Source organism: Mustela lutreola, chromosome 4, assembly GCF_030435805.1.
Source record: "Mustela lutreola isolate mMusLut2 chromosome 4, mMusLut2.pri, whole genome shotgun sequence".
Lineage (NCBI taxonomy): Eukaryota > Metazoa > Chordata > Mammalia > Carnivora > Mustelidae > Mustela > Mustela lutreola.
In genome coordinates, this window is record NC_081293.1 from 74,233,283 (window position 1) to 74,261,063 (window position 27,781).

General features: G+C 39.4%; 1 protein-coding gene across 2 annotated transcripts in view; it reads left to right on the forward strand.

The window, feature by feature from the left end:
• MINPP1 (multiple inositol-polyphosphate phosphatase 1) overlaps window positions 1-27,781 on the forward strand; it is a 118,167-nt gene that overhangs the window by 7,493 nt on the left and 82,893 nt on the right. For both annotated transcript variants that reach the window (XM_059170263.1, XM_059170264.1), the window contains exons 3-4: window positions 2,416-2,513; window positions 12,923-13,056. In XM_059170263.1, coding sequence (XP_059026246.1) covers window positions 2,416-2,513; window positions 12,923-13,056 — 232 coding nt within the window. The remainder of the gene's footprint in view (window positions 1-2,415; window positions 2,514-12,922; window positions 13,057-27,781) is intronic.

Below are 27,781 nucleotides of genomic sequence, written 5' to 3' on the forward strand. Positions count from 1 at the left end.
CTAGGTCAATGATAGTTAAAAACTTATTTAACCCATCAGATTTTACTGGTGAAGGGGACTGGACCTAATACAGTGCAAATTTTTTTTTTGTAGGAAATCATTTTCCTACTGAGATTTTTCTTAGTTTTTCACCCTTTCAAATGATGCTGCAGTAAACATTTTTATAATCTGGTTTTTGCCCTAGAGAATTTATAAAGTGAATAACTGGAGGTGGAATTGTTGGGTTTAGGACAATGAATATTTTATTTTTATTTTATTTTTTTTTAAAGATTTTTATTTATTTATTTGACAGAGATCCCAAGTAGGCAGAGAGGCAAGCAGAGAGAGAGAGAGAGAGGAGGAAGCAGGCTCCCTGTGGAGCAGAGAGCCCGATGTGGGACTTGATCCCAGGACCCTGAGATCATGACCCAAGCCGAAGGCAGAGGCTTAACCCACTGAGCCACCCAGGTGCCCAGGACAATGAATATTTTACACCTTGACACATACTTCCAGATTGCTCTCTGAAAGTGTAGAAATTGTGTCAACAATATATGAGATCTCCCCCTTATCCAACAGTAGCTGTTGTTAATCATTTTGATTTTTGCCAGTTTGATTAATGAAAAATGGTATCTGGCTTTAATTTGTATTTCTTTGGTCACTTGTGAAGATGAGCATGTCTTCCTGGGTCGGCTAGCTACTTGCATTCCTTCTGGGGTTTGCCTCTTCCTTATCTTGTCCATTTCTATCAGATTATTTTTGTTTTTCTTGTTCTTAGAGACCCTTTATGTGTTACAGATTTATTAATTATATATCCTTTAATTTTGCTTGACAAAGGATAAATCCTTTGCCTGTTGTATGCTCTCTATGTATGTATGAACCTGTATGTAACAGGTTCTCTTCATTTATTGCTCACTTTTTAAGTTTATGGTGCCTTTGACTAAACCCTTTTTGTCTGTTACATAGCCATGTCTCTGTCTTTCCATCGTGGCTGTTTGATGTTGTATTTTGCCTAAGAATACTCTCTTACCCCAAGATTACTATATTTTCCTATGTCTTCCTTTATTTTACTTTAGTTTTTAATGTTTAAATCTCCGATCTATCTGAAATACCTTTGAGGTTCCAAAAGACCGGCCAGGAAGTCAGCATGGTCTTTGTAACACCTCCTGAAGAGTTCACACCTATTTTGCAGGTGGGATGATTGAGACTGAGAGACTGGAACCCCTTGCTCAGGATGATTAGTGGCAGAGTTAGGTCTCATAGCCTGTTGTTTTCTCAAGTGTTTTTTTGGTGAAATTTTTCCGATAACTTCCTTCCAGTTAAAGAACAGACCATTAGGATCGACTTTCATAGTCTCAGAACTAGAACTCTGAGTGTAAGACAGGTTCTTTTCATCGAACATCCATGGCCCTTAGAAGTCACTACATTATATTAGGTATTAGGATTATTAACCCTTTTGTCTATTCAATCAAAGTTTGTAAATGCCTTTTGCGTGTGTTCTCAATTAGATATTCTTTTTGTACTATATACTGCCTTAGGGGAAGTTCTTTAAACTCAAACCTGGTTCCTTGGGAACGAGGAGAGACACTGAAGTTAAAAAGCAAAGCGCAGGGCAGCCCCACAGTGGCTCCCGTTCGCTCTGTAGCATCGAGCAGCCCTGTGCCTGTGACCAGACAGCACAGCTACCTCTTATAGCCAGGGACTTGGTGCCCCACCCTTCCCTTCAAAACCCAGGGCTATTTAAAGGTCATATAATCCGCTCATTCTCAGGGTAAAAATCCAGGTAACTTAACCTGACATCTGCCACCTCACTGAGCAACGAAAACTGAAAGACGGGTGCCATTAGCATGCTCTCTCTCTCCCGTGTGCGACTTTCCCCTCTTCGACTCTTTCCTTCTTGACCCTTGGTTTTCCCTCCTTCCTGACCTCCCATTTACTCTGCCCTCTCTCCACCTTTTGCAGTCCTCATCCGTTTTTGCATCGTCCTCTCTGTACTCCTGCCTCACAGAATGTTAAGCGTTGTGTCCTTAAGAGTGCAGTTCAGCAGAGGTAGTTTGTTATTCCTCATTTTCAAGATGGGTTAAACTCTGTTGGATTTGGTAGGCAAACATGCTCTTAACAAACACATTACTTTTAAAACCAGAAAAAATGGTAACTTGTAGATACCAGGTAAATGTTTTAGTTTCATTGGACTGAAATTTCTACTTCCTCGTGGTTTCTTCCTGACAGTTCTAGTTCTGCCTGTTTGGGTGGTACAGAGTGGGTCTTCATTCTTCGATAATCTGATAATCAGGAAAAGGCCGAATCATCTTTTTCTCTATGCTGAACCTACCCAGGTCCTTGGACTGTGCCGCATGTGGCATTCTGTAGCTATTTAGCCTCTGGAAGATTATGGAGAAGAGTGACTCACAGATTGTACCTTTCTTTTTTTCCCCCCAGATTTAATTCAGGTAGCTTTTTTTACCTGTTCATTTGACCTGGCAATTAAAGGTGTTAAATCTCCTTGGTGTGATGTTTTTGACATAGATGATGCAAAGGTAAGTATTATTTTTGCGGTTTCTTTGCTATTTATTTATTTATTTATTGCATTATTTTTGTTGTTGTTGTTACTTGAAACAGCTTTTCAAAAAATAAGTGGAACAGGGAGCATGAACTGTCTTTGACAGACTTACAATTTTCCTTACTTAGGGAATGAATTGTTCAAATGGGGTCTACATGCTTACAGTTTGGATTCAGAAAACTTTGGAAAACATTCTTCCGTGGTGATTTGATTTCCAGATCCACCCAATTAAAACCCTATTTTAGGGCGCCTGGGTGGCTCAGTGGGTTAAGCTTCTGCCTTCGACTCAGGTCATGATCTCAGGGTCCTGGGATCGAGTCCCACATCGGGCTCTCTGCTCAGCAGGGAGCCTGCTTCCTCCTCTCTCTCTCTGCCTGCCTCTCTGCCTACTTGTGATCTCTCTCTGTCAAATAAATAAATAAAATCTTTAAAAAATAAATAAATAAAATAAAACCCTATTTTACCCTTCATGAGATTTTATTGCTAGAAGGGATTGTAGAGCTGTTAAAATCGAAATTCTTTTTAAAGGAAGCCAGAGCTCAGAGAGGATGAATGGTTTTTCAAATACCTAACTTTTCTTTTTTAATAGTTTTTGTGATAAATTGAGCTCCATGTTCCACCCGGTAATGGCAATAAGCCCTCCACAGTTTCTCTCTGCCTGCTTTGTATGTTCTTTCTTCCCTCTTACTCATACTGCTTCTTTCAGACTCTAGAAAGAGAAGGCCAGACAGGCCTCAGCTGACTCTAAGTGAGGCAAATTCTGGTCATTTCTGGGATGTTGGGAGCCAGGAGGTAGGGTAGGAGAGTGTTAATTGTTTTTGTGAGCATTGAGGATGTCAGCATTGGATAGGATTCTGGTGTCTGTGTGGATCGTTCAGGCATGTGGACTTGTGAAACTTCAGTCACCTCTCGCATACATATAAAATGTTCAGTATGCCCTGTGAAAATCAATTATTAAGTTTAAAACTTAACATCAGGTTTTGAAAAGAAGCGTACTGTTTGCCAGATACTAGCAGGTTTTTAAGCCAAGAAAGAGCTAATGTACATTTGAGGATAAACAAGTGCTTTATTTTGTTACTCAAAGACCAGAGTGACCACAACAGATTAAAGGTGGTTTTACGTGTTACCAGGCTCACATGGGACTGGGGCTTACCATGTGATTGGAAGCAGAGGAGAGGACCCTCAGTGAATGACTCCTCTCAGACACTGAGCACCAGTGGTAATGGGTGTGATCTGTTTTCCTCTCTGTCTGCTTCTCTCCTCTAACTGTCCAGAACTCATCTCTTAGAAATTTCCTGACCATAAAATTAATAATTATGCCAGTATTAGTATAAACTGAAATTTAGGGTCACTATTCACATGGGTCAAAATACTGCCCTCCCTTTTTTCCTTCCCTACCCAATTTGCTCGAGGGAAAAAAGTTGATAAACAGAAATAACTGAATACTGTATAAATGTTTGGTGGGCATTGGCCCAGGGAAATTCACCTTTTAACAGAAGAGCAATTTCATTTGCCCTGGTTACTGCCCATGGTGGGATGTTTGGCACGTGCTCACCAGGCCCTGCTCTCTGCGCAGTTCCTTTTGTGAGAGCAGTATCCCTGGGGTCTCTTCCATGTACTGGCAGCTTTGGGTTTAAGTGCCAGCTGCTTTTCCATGCCGCGGACACACACTTCCCATCGCCGCCAGCCACTACCTGTCCTGTTTGTCCTTGAGACATCTGCTGCTCTCCCTTCCTTTTCCTTATTTGGATCCTTCTCCTTGGAAACATTTTGCTCTTGCTTTTTGTGCATCTGTCTCTTCGGGAGGTAGTTTAACACATTCCAAAACCCTGGAAATCATGATCTACTTCCTTTGCCTTGATTCCCACATGTGTTAGAAGATGGAACTATAGGGTTATGCAGGTACACCCCCTGAAGTTCTAGGATTCTGGACTACTCGACTTTCTCTTTCTCTCTCTATCCCCTCCCCCTTTTTAGTGTTATCCTTTTGTCTCTTTATTATTGCCTGTGAAGAGTTTTTTTTTTTCCTGCAACTTATTTTGAAAATTTTCAAACTGACAGAAATCTTAAGAATGATAACAGTAAACACTCACATTTGTGAGTTGTTTACTTTTCTTTGCCACGTTTGTTTTTCGTCACAGATAGGAGTTTCCTGTTGCTGCCATCATGAATTACCACAGACTTAGTGGCCTAAAACAATACAGATTTATTATCTTACAGTTCTGGAAGTCAGGCATTCAGAATGAATCTTACAGTGCTAAAATCAAGATGCAAGTAGTGTGTTCTTTGTGGAGCACACAAGAGGAAAATCTCCTTGCCTTTTCCAGTCTCTAGAAGCCCCCTGCATTTTTTTATTTAAAAAAAAAAACAAACCTCTGCTTCTATGGTTATATCTCCTACTCTGTCCTTCCTAACTACTCCTTATAGGGATCTTTGTGACTGCATTGGCACATGTATGTAGCCCAGAATAATTTTCTCATTTTAAGATCCTTCATCACACCTGCAAATTCCCTTTTATCATGAAAAAGAATACAGTCTTAGGTTCTAGGGATTAGGATGTGGACATCTTTGGAGAGCATTTATTCTGTCTGCCACATATATATGATCTTTTTTCTTTGCAGACTTCAAAGCACTTCTTGAAATACTTGAGTATGTATCTAAAAAACAAGAACATTCTGCTACATAAACAAAGTATAATTGTTTTACGTATATATGTAATAGTGCAGTATTCTCTAGTACATACAATATTGAACTTTTCACATTTGTCTTAATAAAGGTCTATATTTAGACTTTTTCCCCCCCTTAAACTCAGGGTCTAATGAAGGGTCACTCATTGCATTTACTTGTCATGTCTTTTTAGTTTTCTTTAGAGAAGTACTGCAGCCTTTTGTCTTTTGGACATTGGCATTTTGCAGGTGTCTGGGCTTTTTTTTTTTTTTTTTTTTTTTTTGACAGAATGTGTTTGTGTCCCATTTCCAACTTTTGATTAGGTAGCGTAGACTAAGGTTTAAACGTTTTTGACAAGAATACTGTGTAAGTGATGTGTCTGCACTGAGGAATGCGTATCTTTTTGTCACATTATTGATTACGACATGTCTGATCATTTGGTTAAAGTGATTCCTGGCAGACTTCTCCATTGCAGAGGTGCTTTTTTAACCTTTGTAAATAACTTCTTTATTTAATTGGCCATGATCTGAAAATTTGAAATACATGTTTATTAAGTTAATTGAATAAGAGCTTCCTTTTCATATATTAAAGAGCAAGTAAGCTTCTTCATTTAAAAATATCAAATTCTCTTTTGATTTGTTTCCTGTGATTATTTTCTTTTTTAATGATTTGATAGAAAATAACTTCTGTCTCTGCTTAGAACTTTCCACTGTGAAATAGGTTTATATACTGAAGTATTTAGAGATGAAATAATTTTACTTTAGATTTAAATTTACTTTAGAATAATCCATTGGTGGGGTGCCTGGGTGGCTCAGTCGTTAAGCGTCTGACTTTGGCTCAGGTTATGATTCCAGCATCCTGGGATCAAGCCCCATATCTAGCTCCCTGCTCAGCAGGGAGACTACTTCTCCCTCTCCAGCTCCCCTGGGCTTGTGTACCCTCTCTCACCTCTCTCGCTGTCATAAATAAATAAAATCTTAAAAAAAAAAAAAAAAAAAAGAATAATCCAGTAGGTAATGGTGGGAGATAACTAAAACAGGATTAGCCAAATGATGATTGTTACTGAAATTGGATGATGGATACACAGGGGTTCATTATATTACAGTTCCCTATTTTTCACATTTGAAATTGTTTATTAAAATAGTTTTGAAGGGGCGCCTGGGTGGCTCAGTGGGTTAAAGCCTCTGCCTTCAGCTCAGGTCACGATCCCAGGGTCCAGGGATCAAGCCCCACATTGGGCTCTCTGCTCAGCGGGGATCCTGCTTCCCTTCCTTTCTCTCTCTTCCTGCCTCTCTGCCTACTTGTGATCTGTATCTGTCAATTAAATAAATAAAATCTTTAAAAAAAAAATTTTTTTTTAATTAAAAGTGAGTAGACATTTATTAAATTCTGAGAATCACAGAGATTATTGGATATCCAGAACCTTGTGAAGTGCTGGACCATGGGTGCCTTCATAAAGCCGATCTTGTTTGGGTGCCTGCTCTCTGCTAGGCACATGGTTGGAATGGAAGATTCTAACATAACATAGGCATTATCCCCTTTAAGGAGTGAAAGACACAAAGCATTGGAAGGCAATAGGATGGCTGTAATTAGGTATAGGGATACATAAAGGAGAAAGTTGGTGTAATGGCAGTCGATCTTTATAGAAGAAATGACGCATGAACTAGGTACTTTTTTTTAATCTTGTTTTTATTCAATTTTGTTTTTATGCTAAGATTTTATTCTAGTGGCGAGAGAGAGTGAGCTGTGGAGGAGGGGCAGAGAGAGAAGCAAACTCCCTGCTGAGCAGGTAGCCCTGGGCCGGAGGGGTGGGGGGTGCTTCCCAGGACCTTGAGATGGTGAACTGAGGTGAAGGCAGGTGCTTCACTGACTGAGCCACCCAGATGCCTCTATTCAACATTATTAAAGATTTACCTATGATGATGCTATAGTTCACTTATTTTCATTGCTATATGGTATTCCATTATATGAATTAATCACTTTTACCTAACCCCCCAAGTCCATTGTCTTATTGGTAGACGTTGGGGCTATTAAGAACATTATCGTGTAGGTCCGTTGGGGTGTATGCAGACATATTTCTGAAAGTCTGGGTCTGTGGTAGAATTGCTGGATCACAGGTTATGTAGAACTTCAAATTTACTAGATAATAATGCCAAACTGTTTTTGATGTCCCAGCTTATGTTTCTGTCTTCTTTTCATATCTTTTTTTTTTTTTAATGCTTTTGACTTTATTCTTTTAAATCTTTGGAATTCGTGTTAGTACGTTCATTTACTCAGCAGTTTTCATTCGGCTGACTGTTTCAGGTATATAGCAGTTTTCTTTTTCTTTTGTGTGTTTGTATAGATGCTGTGCTGGTTCCCCTTTTTAATTGTTACTCATCTTTGCAGCAAGTTCAGCTTTTCTTCTTCCCTAGCCGGCCAGTGTGGATGAACAGCTATTCAGAAAGGAGTAGTGTTCCTTCCGCTTCAGAGTTGCTTTCCTCTGAGATCCTCTGCAGGTGCTTCCTGCTGACCTTGACCACCAGTCTGTCTCCTGGGAGCAGTATTACAGACTGTGCAGGGAGGCTCCCCTCAGGCTTCATTCTGTGGCCTCCTGGTTTCAAGCTAAGAGGTGTTGATTGTGCTCCTCCTAGTGTTCCCTGTGCTTTTGAGGATCTGTCTTTCTGGTTTTGTGAGATGTTTTGATTTTCAGTGCACTTGGGAGCCCTCCCTTGTTTATGACTGTGGTCAGGGGGATAAAGGTCTCCTGATCTCTATGACGAAGGCATTTGTATTTCTGTTTTTCATGCATTTTCTTTAGGGTGATTTTGAGAGAACAGAGAAGTATATCCTTATTCCATCATATTAAAACCCAAGGTTTTTTTATTTTCCAGTGAAGAACACTTGCAATTCTTTGTCATAAAATGTGATGTGTGTTTGGAGTAGTCTCATAGTTACTGATGTAGTTTTTGAATGTTGGTGTGTTGGTAGGGTGAGGTCTGGAACGGACGGCTAAGAAAGAATTCTTGAGACATCTTTGGTGCAAAAAGGTGGTTTTATTAAAGCAGGGGGACAGGTCCATGGGCAGAAAAAGCTGCTGCCCCGTGATTGTGAGAAGCAACTGATTGTATACTTTGGGCTTGGGGGAAGTAAAGATGAGGGAGGCTTTGGAAGGATTTTCACTTGCTGAAGAGGACTCAGGAGAAACTGGAGGCCTTGCTGTTGTCAAACCGAGGTGATTGTTCCCTCTAGCAAGGAATTAACTTGCTAGAGGGGAGCTTCCTAGAGGAATGTTAATACTCTGCCCTATCCCGAGTATTTGTCAGTGGGCTGCAGGTTATAAGGACATTTAATTTTGTTTCCCACATCAGTTATCATTACCAATTAAGGAAATTCATTTCTTGCTTACTGAAACCTTCTATTTATTGTTTTTAAAATCAGGGATGTGTGTTGAATTTTTGTCACCCAGGAAGATGATTGTGGTTTTTATTTATTTATTTTTTAATCTCCCAACATAGTAAACGGTTGGTACATTTTCTAGTATTGAATCATCCTTGCATTCCTTCTTTCTTAAGATAAATTCTCTTACAGACTGCTTTTTCTCCTAGTTAGAGCTCACATTTCTTGTTTCTTCATGTATTTCTAGCAATTTTTTATTTACTGGACATTGTGAATATTACATTGTTGAATGCCTAAATTTTGTTGCCTTCCTTTATAGAGTTCTGAATTTTATTTTATTTTGCTGTTAGGTTACTTGTGGGTCACCTTGATCCCTTTGATGTTTATTTCTGAGTTTCATGCTCTGGATCTGACCTACAAAACTCAGAAACAAATCTTTATTTGTAAACATACCTTTACTGTTAAGTGTGACCCTTCTGGGGTCTATGTTGGATGTCCAGGTATCTAGTGAAATTCTCCTATTTAGGCTGCTTGGAACTTGAATATCTCCCAGCCTTGTGATAGCTCTGGAATTCAGCTTATAATTCTCACAACACTGAGCAACAGAGTCAAGAGGACCCCCAGATTTCTGGAGCGGTTTTTTGTGTAGCTTCTTCCTTTCTGATACTCTGTCCTGCTAATTCCAGCCCCTTAAGACTGCGTTCTGACTCCTCTCCTCAGCAGGACTGCATGATTCTGCCTGACATCCCTTCCCCTCACTACCCCTCCAATCTCCGCAGGCCACAGTTTCAAAGTGCCTCCAGGCAGAAACCTGGGCGTTTGTAGGGTTTGCTTTGTTTTTCTCCTCTCCGTGATCACAGTTCAGTGCTTAATACTCAATGACTGAAAACATTCGTTTTACATATTTTGTCCTGTTTTCTACTTGTGTATGTCCAGCGGGCATGCCTGGTGTTACTCCATCATGACAGATGATACTTTCTTTCAGTAGACTGCTGTATTTTTTTTGGCAATTTCATTAAATTGTTTAAATGAATTAAGCATTCATTAAATTGTGTTTGTAGTGAGGTTGTTTATGGCCATGGCTCTCATCTGTGAGTGGTACTGCTGGCCCGGCCCTATTCCTTTTCCTGGCTGGGGGGTTAGAACACAAGGCAGGGATTTCTTTGTACACCAGTGACTAAGAGCCATAGTTGAGGGCACAGGAATTGCAATGCAGCGGGCTGAAGTTTTCCTGGCCCTTTTCTCTGTGCTTTCTTTGTTCAGTTTTGGGTACAGGCTTCCATTGTGCTCCTAAAATGAGTTGAGAAGCTTTCTGACATAAGAAAAATGTTAAGGTTTGAAGTCGGCAGTCAAGAAAGTATTCTTGTGACGTCTTTGGTGCAAAAAGGTGATGTTATTAAAGCACGGGGACAGGACCTGTGGGCAAAAAGAGCTGTACTGGGGTCATGAGGAGTGGCCTATTACATACTTTCAAGTTGGGAGGGAGTTAGGGATGACGTGAATCTCTAAGAAATTTTGGAAGCAAGGTTTCCAAGACCTCGAGGGGGCTAGCTGTTGTTGCGAAAAGGTCATTTATTACCGTCTAATAAAACCTGAGTCACGAGACCCTTCAGATGTGTATCGGTTTGCACTATGCTTGGGGGTGAGTGATTGCCAACATGTATCTTGGGGGGTTTCGAGATAAAGAAAATTTCCGAAGGAATTTTTATGTTAAAGTAGACTTACAAGATCCTGGAGGTCAGGTTAATATTGCCTGTTGCTCTCAGCAAAGTGTCAACATCCAGGCAGCTGAGTCTCTAGAGGAAGGTCACTCTACCTGTTTCAAGGACTTGTCTGTGGGCTCTAAGTAGTGAGGAAATTTAATCATTTTTTTCTGCCTGTGTTTCCCACATCACTTCCCATCCTTTCCTGTACCCTGGAATAACTTAATTATTAGGAACTAACTCTTCTTGAAGGTTTGGTAGAACTCCTACTTTAAACCAAATATGCCTGGTCTCTTTCAGATAGACTTTTATCTCTAGTTATTTTGTATAGTCAGATTTTTCTGTGTCAATTTGGCTAATATATATTTTCCTAGAAAAACTGCTTATTCCATTTACATTTTCTGATCTTTTTGAGATAACATTTCAATAGCATGCATATGTGATTTTTAAAAAATCTTCAGGCATATCTCCTTTTTCATTTCTGATACTGTTTTATTTCTTGGATTTGGCAGAACTTTAATTCTTTTAATTTTAATTCTTTCATTTAAAAAAATTTTACTTTGTCCCTTTTGCTAACTTCTTGATTTAGTTGCTTCTTTAATGTATGGTTAGTTTTGTTTTTGGTATATGGCCCTTTGCTCTTAAATTTACTATGGCTTGCACTTAGTTTCTCTAGGGGCTTTTTTGGGGAAAAATAACAATTACTGCAGTCTTCTCTTGTACCCATTTAAAAAAAAAAATGATTTTATTTATTTATTTGACAGAGAGAGGGACAAGTAGGCAGAGAGAAGTGGGGGTGGGGAGCAGGCTCCCTGCTGAGCAGAGAGCCTGAGGTGGGGCTTGATCCCAGGACCCTGAGATCTTGACCTGAGCCGAAGGCAGAGGTTTAACCCACTGAGCCACCCAGCCGCCCCGTACCTATTTTTATTTTTAGGTAAGCTCTACACCCAGTGTGGGGCTTGAACTCTCCCCTCCCCTCCCCCAAGATCAATAGTCACAGCCAGTAGCCCAACTTGTATCTTTTTCCAGGGTATGTTTTAGTCCCCTGGTTTTGGTGTTTATCTGATCATATGATACATGAATACAAAGTTTAACATTCAGAGAAAGTCTGCCTTAATCACCAGTTGTAATTCAAGAGATTCCACAGAGATCAGTCCCTGCTGTCTGTTCAGTGTGTACCTTTTAACCCTTTTCAGTGCTGCTATTTATAATCTGTATCACTCTTTTTTTTTTTCTTTAAGATTTTATTTATTTATTTGACAGAGAGATCACAAGTAAGCAAAGAGGCAGGCGGGCGGTGGGGGTAGCAGGCTCCCTGCTGAGCAGAGAGCCCAATGCGGGGCTTGATCCCAGGACCCTGAGATCATGACCTGAGCCAAAGGCAGAGTCTTAACCCACCGAGCCACCCAGGCACCCCAATCTATATCACTCTTAAAACAGTAAACAGTATAGTGTGTGTTTGTAGGTATGCATGTCTTGGTAATAAATGGTATTATACTGTAATTATTCTTTTTTTTTTTTTTTTTTTTTTTTTTTTTTTTTTTTTTTTTTTTAAGATTTTATTTATTTATTTGTAAGAGAGAGAGAGTGAGAGCGAACACAGGCAGACAGAAGGGCAGGAAGAGTCAGAGGGAGAAGCAGGCTCCCCGCAGAGCAAGGAGCCCGATGTGGGACTCGATCCCAGGACGCTGGGATCATGACCTGAGCCGAAGGCAGCTGCTTAACCAACTGAGCCACCCAGGCGTCCCTATACTGTAATTATTCTTAACCTGCCCTTCTCATTCAGTGTGTCTTGGAAAGATCTATCCGTATCAGTACATAGAGGCCTACAACATACAAGTTTTAAATAACTGCCTAGTATTCCATAGTATGTGTATACCATTGTTTAGTCAACCATCTGCCTATTAATGAAATTTGGGTATTTTCAGGAATCTTTCTCCTGCCTTATAAGCAGTGCTGCTGTAAGACGTTCTTAGATGTGCTGTCTTGTGTTCATCTGTGACTATGACTTCATAAGAAATGAAATTAAATGGGCCATAGAAATATATGCTTTCATGGATTTTGCCAATTTGCACTTTAGAATGTCTGTACCAGTATATATTCCTTTCCTATATCCTTCATCTACTTTTATTACCATTTTTGCAAAAGTGATACACGAACCAAAGTAACTTGTTTTCTTTCTGGTTTCTAGCTTTATAAAATTCTTAAAAGTTCCTGCTCCATTGTTCACATCTTCCTGTGGTACAATGAAGATTCTTCTGTTTTTCTCTTTTTTCCTGTACATATTTTTGCTATCACTTGAAAGTAATTTTAGCAGCAAGGGGAAGTGAGCGCCTGTCTTTAGCCCTCTGTCTAGAGCGTCCGTGGATGCTGGGTTATTGGCCATGAGTACTAACTCACTTTTGCATGCCGGTCCCCACGTCCCCACAATTCGAGTTCTTGTTTCATCGTAAATCTCTGCATGGCATGGACTTTTGGGGCAACTCTTAAAAGCTGAAAATGCAAATATAAACTCAGTGAATGCTAAGATTCTACTATACTTTGTGGAGAATGGTAATTAAACAATGTCACCTTTTCGGAGAGTCATTAAATCAGGGAATCTGTTAACATTAATGATTTTTGGAATTTTTATTTTTAGGTATTAGAATATTTAAATGATCTGAAGCAATATTGGAAAAGAGGATATGGGTATACTATTAATAGTCGATCCAGCTGCACCCTGTTTCAGGATATCTTCCAGCACCTGGACAAAGCAATTGAACAGAAACAAAGGTAAAAACTTAAAATAACTTTTCTTGATATGTATTCTCTTTAGTGCCCAATTAAGCTTCTTAAAAATGTTTTAGAATGGATGAATTTTTAAAAATAGGTTTTGCTTGTGTTTTTAAAAAAAAAATATTTAACATAATAGCTAGGCTTATGAAAAAATTAGATGACATAATGTGAGTTATAAAACGTTTAAACCCTTCGTTCAACCCAACAACTATAGAGCATTACTTATGATTAGCATGGGCGGTGGTTCCCTTTTCCTTGCTGCCTCTTGCCCCCTCTACTCCTTATCCCTTGTGACTGCTCCTCTCAGGTTGGTGGATATCATTGCTTTGCCTGTTTAAAAATAGTCTTTATTATAAATGTGTGTGTGTAAACAGTATGTTGTTTTGTCCAGAGTTATATGCTCATTGTCTTCTGGGACTTGTTTTTTTTTCCCCCCTTCAGCATTACATTTACAAAGTCAAAAACTAAACATTTTTACTATAGTGTAATATTCAGTAATGTCTGATATTCAGTAATATCTGATACTCAGTAAAGAAGTACCACAGTTTATAGCATCTTTTCTTATCAGTGGACATTTGGATAGTTTCTGTTTTTGCTGTTATAAATCGTGTAATTGCACATGGCTTCTGGTAGAAATACGAAATGTTTTTATTTTGAATGAGAGTTTCTAATGGAAAAGCCTTTGTTAACATTCATACTTTTCAACTTTTCAAGGTTTAAAAAAAAACTTTTCATAATTTAAACCTGTAATAGAACCTAACTAACTAAGTTAACTCCATTTTATTTGATAATATGCTTCTCTGAGAGCATATACATTAATAATTAGAGGCAAAAATGCTATAAAGACGAGACAGAAAGACTGAAGATTGTGTATTTGTGTCTGCAGTGCCAAGTTTTATACACACATGTAGAGAGAGAGAGAGAGGTGTGTGTGTGTGGATATGACTCTAGTTTAGGAAATTTTCTTGGGCTGGATGGGAGTTAGGGAAGAAAACTGGATTGAGTATTTAGTTTCTGCTACCAGACACTTTTCGTGGGGTGGTTAGTCAAAGCAGGTCCGTCTTTGATGTAGGCATTAACTTCTTTCCTACTTAGTTTTATGTGTTTATAAAAGTGGTTTATAACCTGTTAAGAGTGGTTTATAACCTGTTAAGAATTGCAGACTTAAAATTGTGTCAGAAAGATTCGTAAATAATTTTTGCAGGATTTGCTACTATAATTTGATATCAGATTTAAAATTTGAGAAGTTACTGTTGTTTCAAAATTTTTGTATCCTGAAAACTCTGAAACATTAGGGAAATTACAGATGGCCCAAATAAATGGAGAGATATGCTATTGGTATGGATTGGAAGCCAGATTGATCATCTATAGGCTGAATGTGGTCCCTACCAATTTCAGTAGGTCCCTTTGTAGAAGTTGAGAGGCTTACTCTAAAATTTGTACAGAAATGCAAAAGAACCTTGAAGAGCTAAAACAATTTTGAAAAAGAACAGCAGCAACAAAAACTTTTAATTATCTCATTTCAAAGCTTATTATAAAACTGTAGCCATGGACAGGTAGATCAATGAATAGAATCAAGTCGATAATAGACTGTTATGTGGTCAGTTTTTGGCAAAGATGCTAAGGGAGTATACTGAAGTAAAAAGGATAGTCTTCAGCAGATGGTGCTGGAACAGTTGGATGCCCGTATGTTAAAAATGACATTTAGACCTGTAGTTCATACTGTACACAAAAATGGGTCATAGATTTAAGTGTAAAGTTGGGAATCTTTTTGAAGAAAATGTGGGATCAGCAACCTAAATGTAAGAGATGAAACTATGAAACTCAGGAGTAAATCTTCACAACCTTGGATTAGACCAAGATTTCATACTAAAACACTCAAAAGCTTGATCCATCAAAAAATTGATAAAATGGACATCATCAAAATTAAAAAATTTTGTGCTTCTAAAAATACTATTTGGAAAATGAGAAGATAAATTGTAGACCTAGAGAAAGTATTTGTAAAATATACATATATGATTAAGGATTTGAATCCAGAATCCATAGGATGTTACATCTCAATAAGGAGACAACCCAGTTTTTAAAAAGCAGGAGATTTTAACAGATAGTTAAGATGGCAAATAAGCGCGTGAAAGGATGCTCACCATCATTGAACAGTGAGGGGCGCCTGGATGGCTCAGTCGTTAAGCGTCTGCCTTCAGCTCAGGTCATGATCCCAGGGTCCTGGATCAAGCCCTGCATTAGGCTTCCCTGCTCGGCAGGAAATCTGCTTCTCCATCTTCCACTCCCCCTGCTTGTATTCCCTCTCTCATTGTCAAATAAATAAGTAAAATATTTTAAAAAACAAAGAAAAAAAAAACAGTGAAATACCATCAGTATACCCCCAAACTGGCTGTGAAATAATAGAAAAAATATATATTGGTCTCTGCCCCAGGTTCTTGACATAGGGTTCCTGAAACCATGTGGTTTCCTGGGTGATCAGTGTCTTTTATTCTAATGAGGCAGCTTTGAGTGGGACCCTGGACAGCTCCAGGATGAGTTGTCACTGAAAGACCAAGCCATTAGTAGAAGCTTAGAATTTTCAGCCCCGAGCCCCATTGTCTTGAGAAGGGAAAAAGGCTGGAAATGGCAATAATGATCAGTCATGGCTATATGATAAAAGCCCTAAAATGTTTGAGGTTTATGGAGCTTCTGGGTTGGTAGGTAAATAGGTAGCAGTGTTGAGAGAGTGACTTGCCTGAAGAGGGTGTGGAAGCCCTGTATACCGGCCCTTCCCATCCCCCATGTGGACATTCATCTCTATCCTTCATCCTATCCTTCTATAATAAACTGGTAAATGTGCTTCCCTGAGTTTTGAGAGCTGCCCTAGCAAGTTAGTAAACCCAAGGAAGGGGTTGTGGGAACCTTTGATTTGTAGCCAAGGTGAACAGAAGTTGTAGGTAGCCTGAGATCTACTTGTCATTGGTACCGGAGGGGGCAGGAGAGGCAGTCTCATGGGCCTGAGCTCTTCGTGGACTCAGATGCTGTCTCCAGGGACACAGTGTCAGAATTGAGGTAAATTGCTGAATAACTAGCTGGAATGCAGAGATCTGCTTGGTGTGGGGAAAATGCCCCACGTGTTTGGTGACCAGAAGTGGTAGGAGTGTGGTGTGAGAGTAAAGCAGAAACACAGGACGAAAAGACTGGGTGTTTTCTTTATTTACTGGCTAAAATATAAATTAAAAAATAAAGATTGTCCTGAATGTTGGCAAGTTGTCTAGAAAGTGGAAACTCTGTACTTTGCTGGTGGGAATGTAAAATTAATATAGCCACTTTGGAAAAGTTTAGCAGCTTCTTTGAAAGTTAAACGGATATCTACCATATGATGTAGGAAATTTAGTCCTAAGTACCCTATAGAAAAGAAACTACATGTCTACACAGACTTCTGTGTGACTGTTTACAGTTTTTAGCGATAATGAATAGTGCTACAGTCAACAATTCAGACGCCCACCAGCAGCCGGATGGGTGAACACAATGTGGTGTGTCAATGGGACGGAGTACTACTCGGTAAGAGAGTATGAACTGCTGGCGCACGCGACAAAACCAAAGACTTCAAAAACATCATAGTGCTAACAAAGAAGCTAGTTGCATAAAACTGTACATTGCATCATTATGTTTATTTGAAATTTCTAGGAAAGGCCAAACCTTAGAGGTGGAAGTCCATCATCAGTGGCTTCCTGGATCTGGACGTGGGAGCCAAGATTGGCTGTGGGTGGGTACAGGAAAGTCTTTAGGGCCATGGAAGTGTCCCAAACTGGATTGTGAAGTTTGCACACGCAGATGTTTTATTCACTAAAATTCATCTAAGTAGGGGCGCCTAGGTGGCTCAGATGGTTAAGTGTCTGCCTTCTGCTCAGGTCATGATCTCAGGGTCCTGGGATGGAGCCCTAAGTCTAGCTCTTTGCTCAGTGTGGAGCCTGTTTCTCCCTCTCCCTCTGCCTCCTCTGCCCCGCTCGTGCTCTCTCTTGCTATCTCTCTCTCTCTCTTTCTCAAATAAATAAATCTTTAAAAAAAAAGGATTCATCTAACTCAACAGTTAAGACCAGGTGGATTTTATGGTACTTCCATTATACTTCAATAAAAATTGTAAAACAGTATGGGTATTTAGTAGAAGGGAAAAGGGGGGGAAAGAATAAAATAATCTTTTGGTAAAAGTGGGAATAATTTTTGAAGAATTTACTTATTTACTAAATGCAACTAATTGGTTACTTCGTCGTGTTATCTCTGTAAGATGCTGCTGAAGTTGATTTTCATGCATGGCTTATGGAATCAGATGTAGAGGCAGCATGAGGTTTTGGGCAGATGCTTGGATTTAGTTGGAGTCCTGCTTCTTGATTGAGGCTGCAGTTTCCTCATTTCTGACAGGGGGGTTGTGGCTCCCAACTCACGAGGTTGTTGTGATAATCAAATGAGATAATGTTTTTAGAGCGCCAGTGTAATGGGATGTTTTCATTGTCAGGATGAGGAAAGACTACTCCCTTTGCATGATTACTCCTTTGTGAATTGAAGAGAAGATTCATTCAACAATATTTTAAAACACCTGCTGGTGTGTGTTAGGTAGTGTTATAGGACCTGGAAACAGTGAGGTGTATGATAGACTCATTGCACTTGTGAGTCTTTTACTATCTAGAGAAAATAGAAATGTATGTTAAAGCCCTGGGTAGTGGTGTACTCATTCACGCGAGATTGTGAAACATTTGATGGAGTCCCGCATCATCGGGCTCTCTGCTCAGCAGGGAGCCTGCTTCCTCCTCTCTCTGCCTGCCTCTCTGCCTACTTGTGATCTGTCAAATAAATAAATAAAAGTCTTAAAAAAAAAAAAAAAAACTTAAAGAAAGGAGAGATTGACCTTGTATGATGAGAAGTCATCTCCTTTTTGACCTGAGGAAGGAAAGTCAGCAGTAATTCTGAAGAAACTGGAAGGTACTTTTCAGGGACTGGTTATCTCTGTCCAAAAAGACTGATTTAGGGTTTTAAAAAAAAATTTATGTAGCTGAATCAAGATTAAATTGTCTTAAATAGATCAAGGGAAGCAAGTGTATTTAGAGACTTTTGTCAGATTTCTATCCAAACCCAGATGGGTACTGACTGGTTTTATACACAGTTAGGGTAAGCAGTTAGCCAAGAGTACTTCTAAAGAAAACTGACATAAACTCAGAATAACAGGCTTAAAAAATTAATAGACTTTGTTTTTCAGGGCAATTTTAAGTTTACACCAAAATTTGGGATGGAAGTTATAGTTCCCATATACCATCCCCTCTTCCACATATACAGCCTCCCTCAGCATTCATAGCACACACAAGTGTTGTAGAGTAAGATTGTAAGAGAGTTTTCTGTGTTTATACTTATTCTGATCTATTCCATCAAAACAGTAATCTTTTTTTTTTTTTTTTTTTTTTTTGTCAGAGAGAGAGAGAGGGAGAGAGAGCGAACACAGGCAGACAGAATGGCAGACAGAGGCAGAGGGAGAAGCAGGCTCCCTGCCGAGCAAGGAGCCCGATGCGGGGCTGGATCCCAGGACGCTGGGATCATGACCTGAGCCAAAGGCAGCTGCTTAACCAACTGAGCCACCCAGGCGTCCCAATCTTTTTTTCTTCTGTGTTTTTTCTTCTTGTGTTTGGATTAGATTCTGTAAATGAGTATGTTTACATACGAGTAATATTTTGGCGTTAGCTCTTGTCTGAGGGAAATGTCTCTCACTTACTTCTACAGTCCCCAGGCTACCCTTGCTTTCCCTGTTCCCTCCTCCATTCCACACTGAGATGGTACCGTGTGCACAGGTAGTTTACGTTTTTATAATAATATTAAATCAGAGATGGTCTTCAGTGTTTCTATTACTTCAACGTAATTTTAAGAGCATGGTTTTACTTTCACGGAGAAACTGAAGGTTGCAAATAATGTTAATTGGCAAATGTCAACATTTTGGCTGAGTATTGGGACCTGGAATTCTATTTTCTTTCTTGAACTGTCATATCAGTGATGGGATTAAAGTTTAGACCAGTGCATCTATTATTTAAGCAAATTTAAACAGCAAAAGCAACTGTGATTAGAAAAGCAGATTGGGGGATGCTTGGGTGGCTCCCTTGGTTAAGCATGTGACTTTGGCTCAGGTCATGATCTCAGTGACCTGAGTCACTGGTGATGGGGCCCCACATCAGGCTCCCTGCTTAGCAGGGAGTCTGCTTCTCCCTCTCCCTCTGTCCCTCCCCACCACTCCGGCTTTCTTTCTAAGAAATAAAATCTTGAAAAGAAGCAGATTGGATTTACAGAAGAGATGAAACCTATTGGATTTTATTCTACTCTCCCTTTCCCATTACTTCTGTTGATGTATTTTTATCTTTCTGGGTTGGGGAATTCAATAAGGAATTCAATAAGCAGGAAGTGTCCTACTTTTTTAAAGTACGGAGCTCCTGGGTGGCTCAGTTGGTTAAGCATCTGCCTTCAGCTCACTTCATGATCTTAGGGTCCTGGGTTTGAGCCACATATGGGGCTCCCTGCTCGGTGGGGAGTCTGCCTTTCCCTCTCTCTCTCTCTCCTCCTGCTTGTGCGTGCACTCTTTCTCTCTCTCAAATAAATAAAATATTTTTTACATTCTGAACTGAAATTGCTAGCCTTGTGAGAGCTTCCACTTCATCATGTGTATTCTCCGACACCAAAATTAACTGCAGTAAATATTCATTACTGTCATTAAAGTCTCATTAACTTTTGTCTACCTATTCATTGACTCAAATCTTTTTTGATATTTTCAGAGTTCACTGTTGAGTAAGGATATGGCTTTTTAATGTTGTGTAGTTCCGTGTTTTAACATAAGGTGGCAGCACTGAAATACATGTGTAGTGGCAACAATTTTTTTTCTTTCTTTTTTTTTTTTTAAAGATTTTATTTATTTATTTGACAGAGAGAGATTGCAGGTAGGCAGAGAGAGAGAGAGGAGGAAGCAGGCTCCCCGCGGAGCAGAGAGCCAGATGCGGGGCTCCGATCCCAGGACCCTGGGATCATGACCTGAGCCGAAGGCAGAGGCTTTAACCCACTGAGCCACCCAGGTGCCCCAACAAGTAATTTTTCAAACAGCTGCTTTGGTCAATTATGTAGCCCAGGGAAATTGGGGGATTTTTGTCTTTTCACATTCTTAGCAATGTGTACAGTTCTAAGTCCTCAACTCCTTGTTTTGCTCTCTTTGTGAAGTCAGGGTTCCCTGGAATCTAAGTAGGTATAGCAGGAAACTCTGTTAGCACTTGTTGAAAGAAACTGACTAACTAAAGGTTAAAAATATAATTAGCCTGGCTGGACTCTGAGTTCAGTTTCTAGTGTCCAGCTGGCTCCTGGGAAGACTCTGACTCTCGGTGGACTGCTGGCCTGTTATGTCTGGAACTCTCTTTCAGTGTTCACTCTTCGGTGCCGAGAGCAAGCCTGCAGTTCAGGTGGGGGTCAGTACGCATTAAAGGAATATCTGACATCCTCCCAGGCGTCCGAGCTGCAAACTGCTTTATGCTTGACTCTGCCTCCCTCACCTTCTTCATCTGTTCACCTGGTTGTGTTGTGGTCTTGTTGGTTTGTTTTATTCCAGTTTTACATCTGTTCCTCCCACTTTTCTTGACGCTTAGTGCCACAATTTCAATTCGGGCTAATATCTTTCTCCTAGATTTTAGCACATTTTCCGAAGTGCTGGTTTTGGTGTTACTTGGACTCTACTCCAGTGGTTTATGCAGGCAGTAGAGGGTAAACATTTAAATTACCATCTCAGGGAACCCATGTTCTAGTTTGGAGGGTATTTATGTAATAACACTAAAAAACACTTTTTTTTTTTTTTTTTTAAGTGCTAAAGGAGAATTAATTTGATCTGTGGTTTGGTAAAGGCTTTTTGGGAGTAGAAGTCTTTGAGGTTGGTCACTTAAGACTTCTTTCCATAACCTCAGCATATCCACTCTTAATACTTGTTTTAATTTCCTAAAAACAGTTTTATTGATGTAAAGTAAATGGCACATATTTAAAGTGTACAGTTTGATGAGTTTTTGTAGGCATATGTATGCATGAAGCCATCACCACAACCAAGATAACGAAATATCCGTCACATGCAAAGATTTCCTTGTGGCTCTTCCCACCCTCCATCCGCACACCTCATCTGCTTTCTATTACCATAGATGATTTTTTTCTGGACTGTTATATAATGGAACCATATGCTTGTGTACATTTTTTGGTTTGTCTTCTTTCACTCAATGTAGTGGGTGTGAGGTCCATCCACGTTGTATCTGTAGTTCACTCCTTGTTAGGACTGAATAGTATTCCTCAGTACAGATACACCACAGTTAGCTAATACATTCTCCTTATGACCAAGATTTAGCTGTTTCCAATTTGAGGCTGTAACAAACGAAGCCACTGTGAAATTTGGTTGTCTCGGTATGGACATTGCTTTTCGTTTCTCTTGGGTAAGACCTAAAGATGGACTAGCTGAGTCATATGGAAGGGAATGTTTACGTTCTGAAAACACTGCCAGGCTCTTCCCGTCTGTGTCTGAAAGCTCAGCTATTGCACAATGCTGGCGGAAGCTTGATGAGGGAGGGCATTTTAATTTTAGCAATTCTAGTAGGTGTGTCTTAGCTTCTCAAGGTAGTTTTAGTTTGCATTTCCGTAAACACTATTGCTTTTGACCGTCTTTCCATGTAGTCATTTACTGTCCCTCTGTTTACTTTGGTGAAGGGTCTATTTACACCTTTGTCATTTTGTAATTGGGCTGTTTATCATCTTTTATTGTTAGAAGAGTTCTTTGCATATATTCTAGGTATAAGTCCTTTCTCAGATTTATGTCTTACAGATAGATACTCCTGGTCTGTGGTTTGCCTTTTTGTTTCTGTAATACTGTCTTTTGGGGGCTGACTTTGGCCCACTGTGGAGGCAGTTCCTCTAGAGCATCTGTTTGGTACGCTGTACATTTTAAGGTTTTCCTAGTCTGGCTTATGGAAGCAGACTCTTCCTGGCCCTGTGCTACCTCTGGGAAGTTTTTTCACTTGTTCTTTTCCAGTGATTTCCCTGAATTTGGATAGTTCTCGCATGTGCATGCTGATCGGTACCAGCTGAAAGCTCGAGGGCAGTCCCTGTACATCTCTGTTCTCTGGAACTCTGCCCTGTGAGCTCCAGCCCTTGTGGCCTCCCTAAGTTCTCAGTCCTGTCTCACATTCTCAGGAAGATTGTCGTGCTCGCTGTGGGCTCCCCTTCCCTGTGCTGTTCCCTGGAAACTAGGCCGTGAACTGTGAGGGCCTTAGGGTTTACCTTGCCTCACTCGGGCTCTGCCTAGTGCAGTGTCTCAGAACTGCTGTCTCATTTATTGTTTCTGGCTTTAGAGGAGTTGAAGGCAGGAAGGTAAACCCAGTCCTTGTGGCTGGAAGCAGAAGTTACTTCTTTTGTATTTTTGCTTGAGAAAAAACGATGCTAAAGTGATTTTAGTTTTAGTTATACATTTGTGCTAAGCTGTCCAACTGATGCTTCTCCAAATGCCTCATTGGAGCTGATGTTTCAATCAAATATATTAGAAGACTTAAAAAATATATTTGTTTTTCCTGGTAATTTTCTTCCCAGAGCATCTCTTGTCTCTGGCACTTCGTGTTTTTATGTGTGCTTATATAAGTATGGGAATTGTCTGAGTTGTCTAAAGCTTGATTTGATATTCTTGGGTCATGTTTAAAAATACACTTTCTGTAATACTAGTTGAGTGTGAAACATAGATTAAGAGCTTAGAAAGATCTAAGCTGAGGACATTGAGAGGAAAAACATTCAATTATTAGTTTTTCTGGTTGAGCTTTTTGAATGACTTTTAAGTACCTTCTTTGAGGTATTTTACCTAAATTGAACACATACATAGTCCTCAATCCTCATTTAACAACATAATTTTAGACTTCAAATTAAATTTAGTTTTTTATTGAAGATTTAATAAGATCTCCTTACAGACTTATCTAAGTAAAAGGGGAGGGGAGCTGTTCAGAGACCTGCATTCTTACCCCACTAGGTAGCATCCATAATGCACTTGTCTTTTTCTTACTTTAAAATGAGAGGGCTTGACCACATCTCAACCCTCAGACTTTAGGATCCCAACTTTGTATTTCTATATGTATTAGTACAGATTACTCATTTGTTTTCTTATATTTGCATTAATAGTTTACATTTACTGTTTTTTTGTTTTTTTTTTTAAGCCAAAATGGCTTATCTTTTACAGTGGTTTTTGTAACGTTTTGGGAAGTGTGACATCCCAAGCTTAATGCCTTTTTATCAGAAGAAAGTAAGTTAAAGGTGTCCTTTTTCATGTCTTTGTATTCCTTGTTCTTTGGGAGACCGTTCTGGTAAGAGTTGTAGAGAAAGAATAGTCACTACAAGTAGGGATAGAAGTTAATTTGAGAAATGTGACTAGTAGAAATCTGTGTTAGTTAATGGATCAGAATATAGAAAGCAGGGGTGCCTGGGTGGCTCAGTCGGTAAGTGTCTGCCTTCAGCTCAGGTCATGATCCCAGGGTTCTGGGAGCGAGTCCCTCATCAGGCTCCCTGCTCCTTGGGAAGCTTGCTTCTCCCTCTCCCACTCTCCCTGCTTGTGTTCCCTCTCTTGCTATGTCTCTCTGTCAAATAAATAAATAATATCTTAAAAAAAAAAAGAATATGGAAAGCACAGGAATAGAAAGATGCAAGAAAAATAAGCTCAAAGCAAATTATAGGAAATCTGAATTATTAACTTGAAATTAAGTATGCAAATGTTAAATGTTAATTAATCTGTTAAGACATTTTAAATATAAGACTCACTAGGGTAAAATCATTAGACTTCCCTAGGATACATGTGATTGATGCAGGAGATAGAGACAAGTGTGGGACAGAAGTTTAGTGGACTGTTCTCAGGATGTCAAACAAAAACAGTTCTGAGAGGAATTCTGGGGACGTTAGAGAGTCTGAGCTCCCACAGCTGGATTCATATATTTGTGGGCATGTGCATTTCTCTAGGAGGAAGTCCCATTCCTTTGGGCAGATGCTCAGTGGTTTTATGTCCCCCAAAGGTAAAAACTACAGGTACAGTAGGTATTGAACGTGCCTTACTACTGATTGCCATGGCAGTTCCTCCTCTAAAAAACATTTACATCTTCTCACCAAAAGATTGCGTTCTTTTGTTAAAATCTTGGTCCTTTCTTTCATGGCGTCTTGAACCTCCCAACTTTGTTTATGGAATGGTCATGATAGAGAAAGCCACATGGGATCATAGAGTGGAATGTAGTAGCAATCTTCCGAAAACAATTATGTGGGGTGGTTTTAAATTAGGAATTGAGTAAACTGAGAAGTGATTTTTCCCCCCAACATTCTTTCCCTTTTTATTCTCCCGGACATGATATTCTCTCTTATTCCGGCCCTCCATGCCAACATACACACTTGCTCCCTTATTCCTTCATTCAGACACATACGTTCCTGCCCATTTTCAGTTGCCAGTATTTTAGGCTTAATCATAGAGCAGCTTTACTTTGAAGAAGCTTGGCAATGAAAACCAGAAAAGTTCTTATGCCATTCTTAGGACTTATATGTGTTCAAGGGGAAGCTGGGGATTTGGTTATTTTAAATACCCATGGGGCCTGTACTAACGAGTTACTCAATTCCTAGCAGATGGCCTAGAACACTTGTAAGACTTACTCTCTGTTATAAGACAGCAAAGAGCAGTGTGTTTTTGAAATGAAACCAACTTTAGAGAAATTACTGATTTCCTGTATAGAACCTGGCATGTACCTTTAATGGCTTCTGATGAAAGTTGGACCTTAAATACTCTTATGTATTTACTTTGACGTCTTTAGAGTTACAAAAAGAAACAAAAAACCCTTATTGTGGGATGCCTGGGTGGCTCAGTCAGTTAAGCATCTTCCTTCGACTTCCCTCTCCACCTGCTTGTGCCCCCCGCCCCCGTCAAATAAATAAATAAAATCTTAAAAACACAAAAACCCTTACCATGTGTGTGTACACACAGACTCCACAGTTCTGTAGCTGTCCACTTATTGAGGAATCCAAGTCCCCACTTTTAGTGTGTAGATATAATTTAAGATGGAAATACAATATGTTTTTCCATTTAACATTAATGCTACTTAATTCTGTCAAAGAAAATTGAAATGTGAGTAAGTCTTAAAAGGTGGCAATCAGGTATAAGCTTGAGCAGCTGTTTAAGAGGGATTATATTAACTCTTTGGAGGGGGAGTATACTCTTTTTGGTCACATATATTCCCATAGCAATAGTTGGTTCTTTGCTGTTTTTTTTTTTTTTTGAAATTAATGAGCTTTATTTTTTAGATCAGTGTTAGGTTCACAGCAAAACCGAGCAGAAAGTCCAGAGTTCCCACACACTCCCTCTGCCGCCCCAGCACAGCCTCTCTTGCTGTTGATAGCCTCCCACAGTGGTCCCTTCCTTGTAACTGATGACTCTCCCCTGGCACATAATTATCACCAGAGTCTGTGGTTCGCATTGGGCTTTACTCTTGGTGTGACACATTCTCTGGCTTTGGACAGATGTATACTGTCTTCATAGTTCTGCCTTTTCAAGAATGTCATATTGTTGGAATCATACAATATATAGCCTTTTCAGATCAGCTTCTTTTTACTTAGTAATATGCATTTATGTTTCCTCCACATCTTTTGATGGCCTGATAGTGCTTTTTTTTTTAAGCATGGATTAATACTTCATTGTCTGGATGGACCATAGTTTATTTACCCATTTACCTACTAAAGGGCATCTTGGTGGCATCTTGGTCGCTTCCAGGTTTTGACAGTTATGAATAAAGCTAGTATAAACATCCATGTTCAGGTTTTTGTGTGGATGTAAATTTTTAATTCATTTGCATAAATACCAAGGAGCACAGTTGCTGGATTATATGGTAAGAATAGGTCTAATTTTGTAAGAAACCTCTAAAGTGACTGTATCCACAGTGGCTGTACATTTTGGTCCCCCCGCCCCCCGGCATTAATGAGGGTTTCTGTTGTTGGAAGTTGGTATTGTCAGTGTTTGAGATTTTTACTCCTCTAATAGGCGTGTAGTGGTATCTCATTGTTTTAATTTGCAATACATAGTGATGTATGTTGTTGAACACCTTTCAGTATGTTTACTTGCCATCTGTGTATCTTTTTTCGTGAAGTGTCTGTTCAGGCTTTTTACTCATTTATTAATTTAGGGTTGGTTTGTTATTTTTGAGTCTTACGAGTGTTTTGTATATTTCAGATAACAGTCCTTTATCATGTATGTCTTTTGCATATTTTCTCATAGTCTGTGGCTTCTTTTTAATCTCTTGACATTGTCATTCATTGACAAAGTTTTTAATTTTAAATGTTTTTTGTTGTTGTTAAGATTCTATTTATTTGAGAGACAGTGGAAGCTAGAGAGCACAAGTGGGGAAGGAGAAGTAGGCTCCCCACAGAGGAAGGAGCCCGATGCTGGCCTCAGTTGCAGGACCCTGGGATCATGACCTGAGCAGAAGGCAGAGGCCCAACCAACTAAGCCACATAGGCACCCCAGAAGTTTTTAATTTTAATGAAGTCCAGCTTAAATTAATTATTTGGCCATGCCCTTGGTGTTGCATCTAAAAAATCCTTGCTATACCAGCGGTCATCTAGGTTTTCTCCTATGTTTTAGGAGTTTTACATTTAGGTCTGTGATCCTTAATTTTTGTGAAGGGTGTAAGGTCTCTGTCTAGATGCATTTTTTCTTCCATGTGGATGTCCAGTGCTCCAGCTCCATGTTTTGAAAAGATGGCTCCATTGTTTTGCCTTCGCTTTGTCAAAGATGAGTGAACTATATGTATGGGATTCTGTTTCTGGGTTCTCTGTTCTGTTCTGTTGGTCTGTCTACTTTTGCTGGACCACACTGTCCTGATTACTGTAGCTTTACAGTAAGTCTTGAAAAGTTGTAGTGTCAGTCCTACAACTTTGTTCTTCTCCTTCAATATTATGTTGGCTTATCTGAGTCTCTTGCTTCTTCGTATAAACTTTAGAATCAGTTTGTTGTTATATACAGAATCACTTGTTGGGATTTTTATTTGGATTGTATTGAATCTGTAGATGGAGTTGGGAAGAACTGACATTTTGACAGTACTGAGTCCTCCTGTCCATGAACAGGGAATATCTGCATTAATTCAGTTCTTTGATTTCTTTTGTAAGAGTGATACAGTTTCCTTGTATGGATCTTGTACATACTTTATTTTATACCTCAGTGTTTCATTTTGGGGATACTAATATAAAACATAACGTTTTTGATTTCAAATTTCAACTTGTTTATTGTTATGGAAAAGCATTTGGCTTTTATGTATTAATCTTGTATTCTGCAACCTTGCTATACATTTTTATTAGTTCCAGAAGTTTTTTTGGTGATTATTTGGATTTTCCACATAGATGATAATGTCATTTGCAAAGCCAGAGTTTTATTTCTTCCTTCCTGATAGGTATACCTTTTGTGGGGGCAGGGGTGGGGTTCTTATTGTGTTAGCTAGGACTTCAGTATGATGTTGAAAACCAGTGGTTAGAGGAGACATTCTTGACTTGTACCCAATCTTAACAGGAAGTCTGCATTTTTTTACCATTAAGTATGATGTTAACTATAGCTTTTTGTATATAACCTTTATCCAGTGGAGGAAGTTCCTCTATTCCTAGTTTGCTGAGAATTTTTATCATGAATGAATGTTGAATTTTG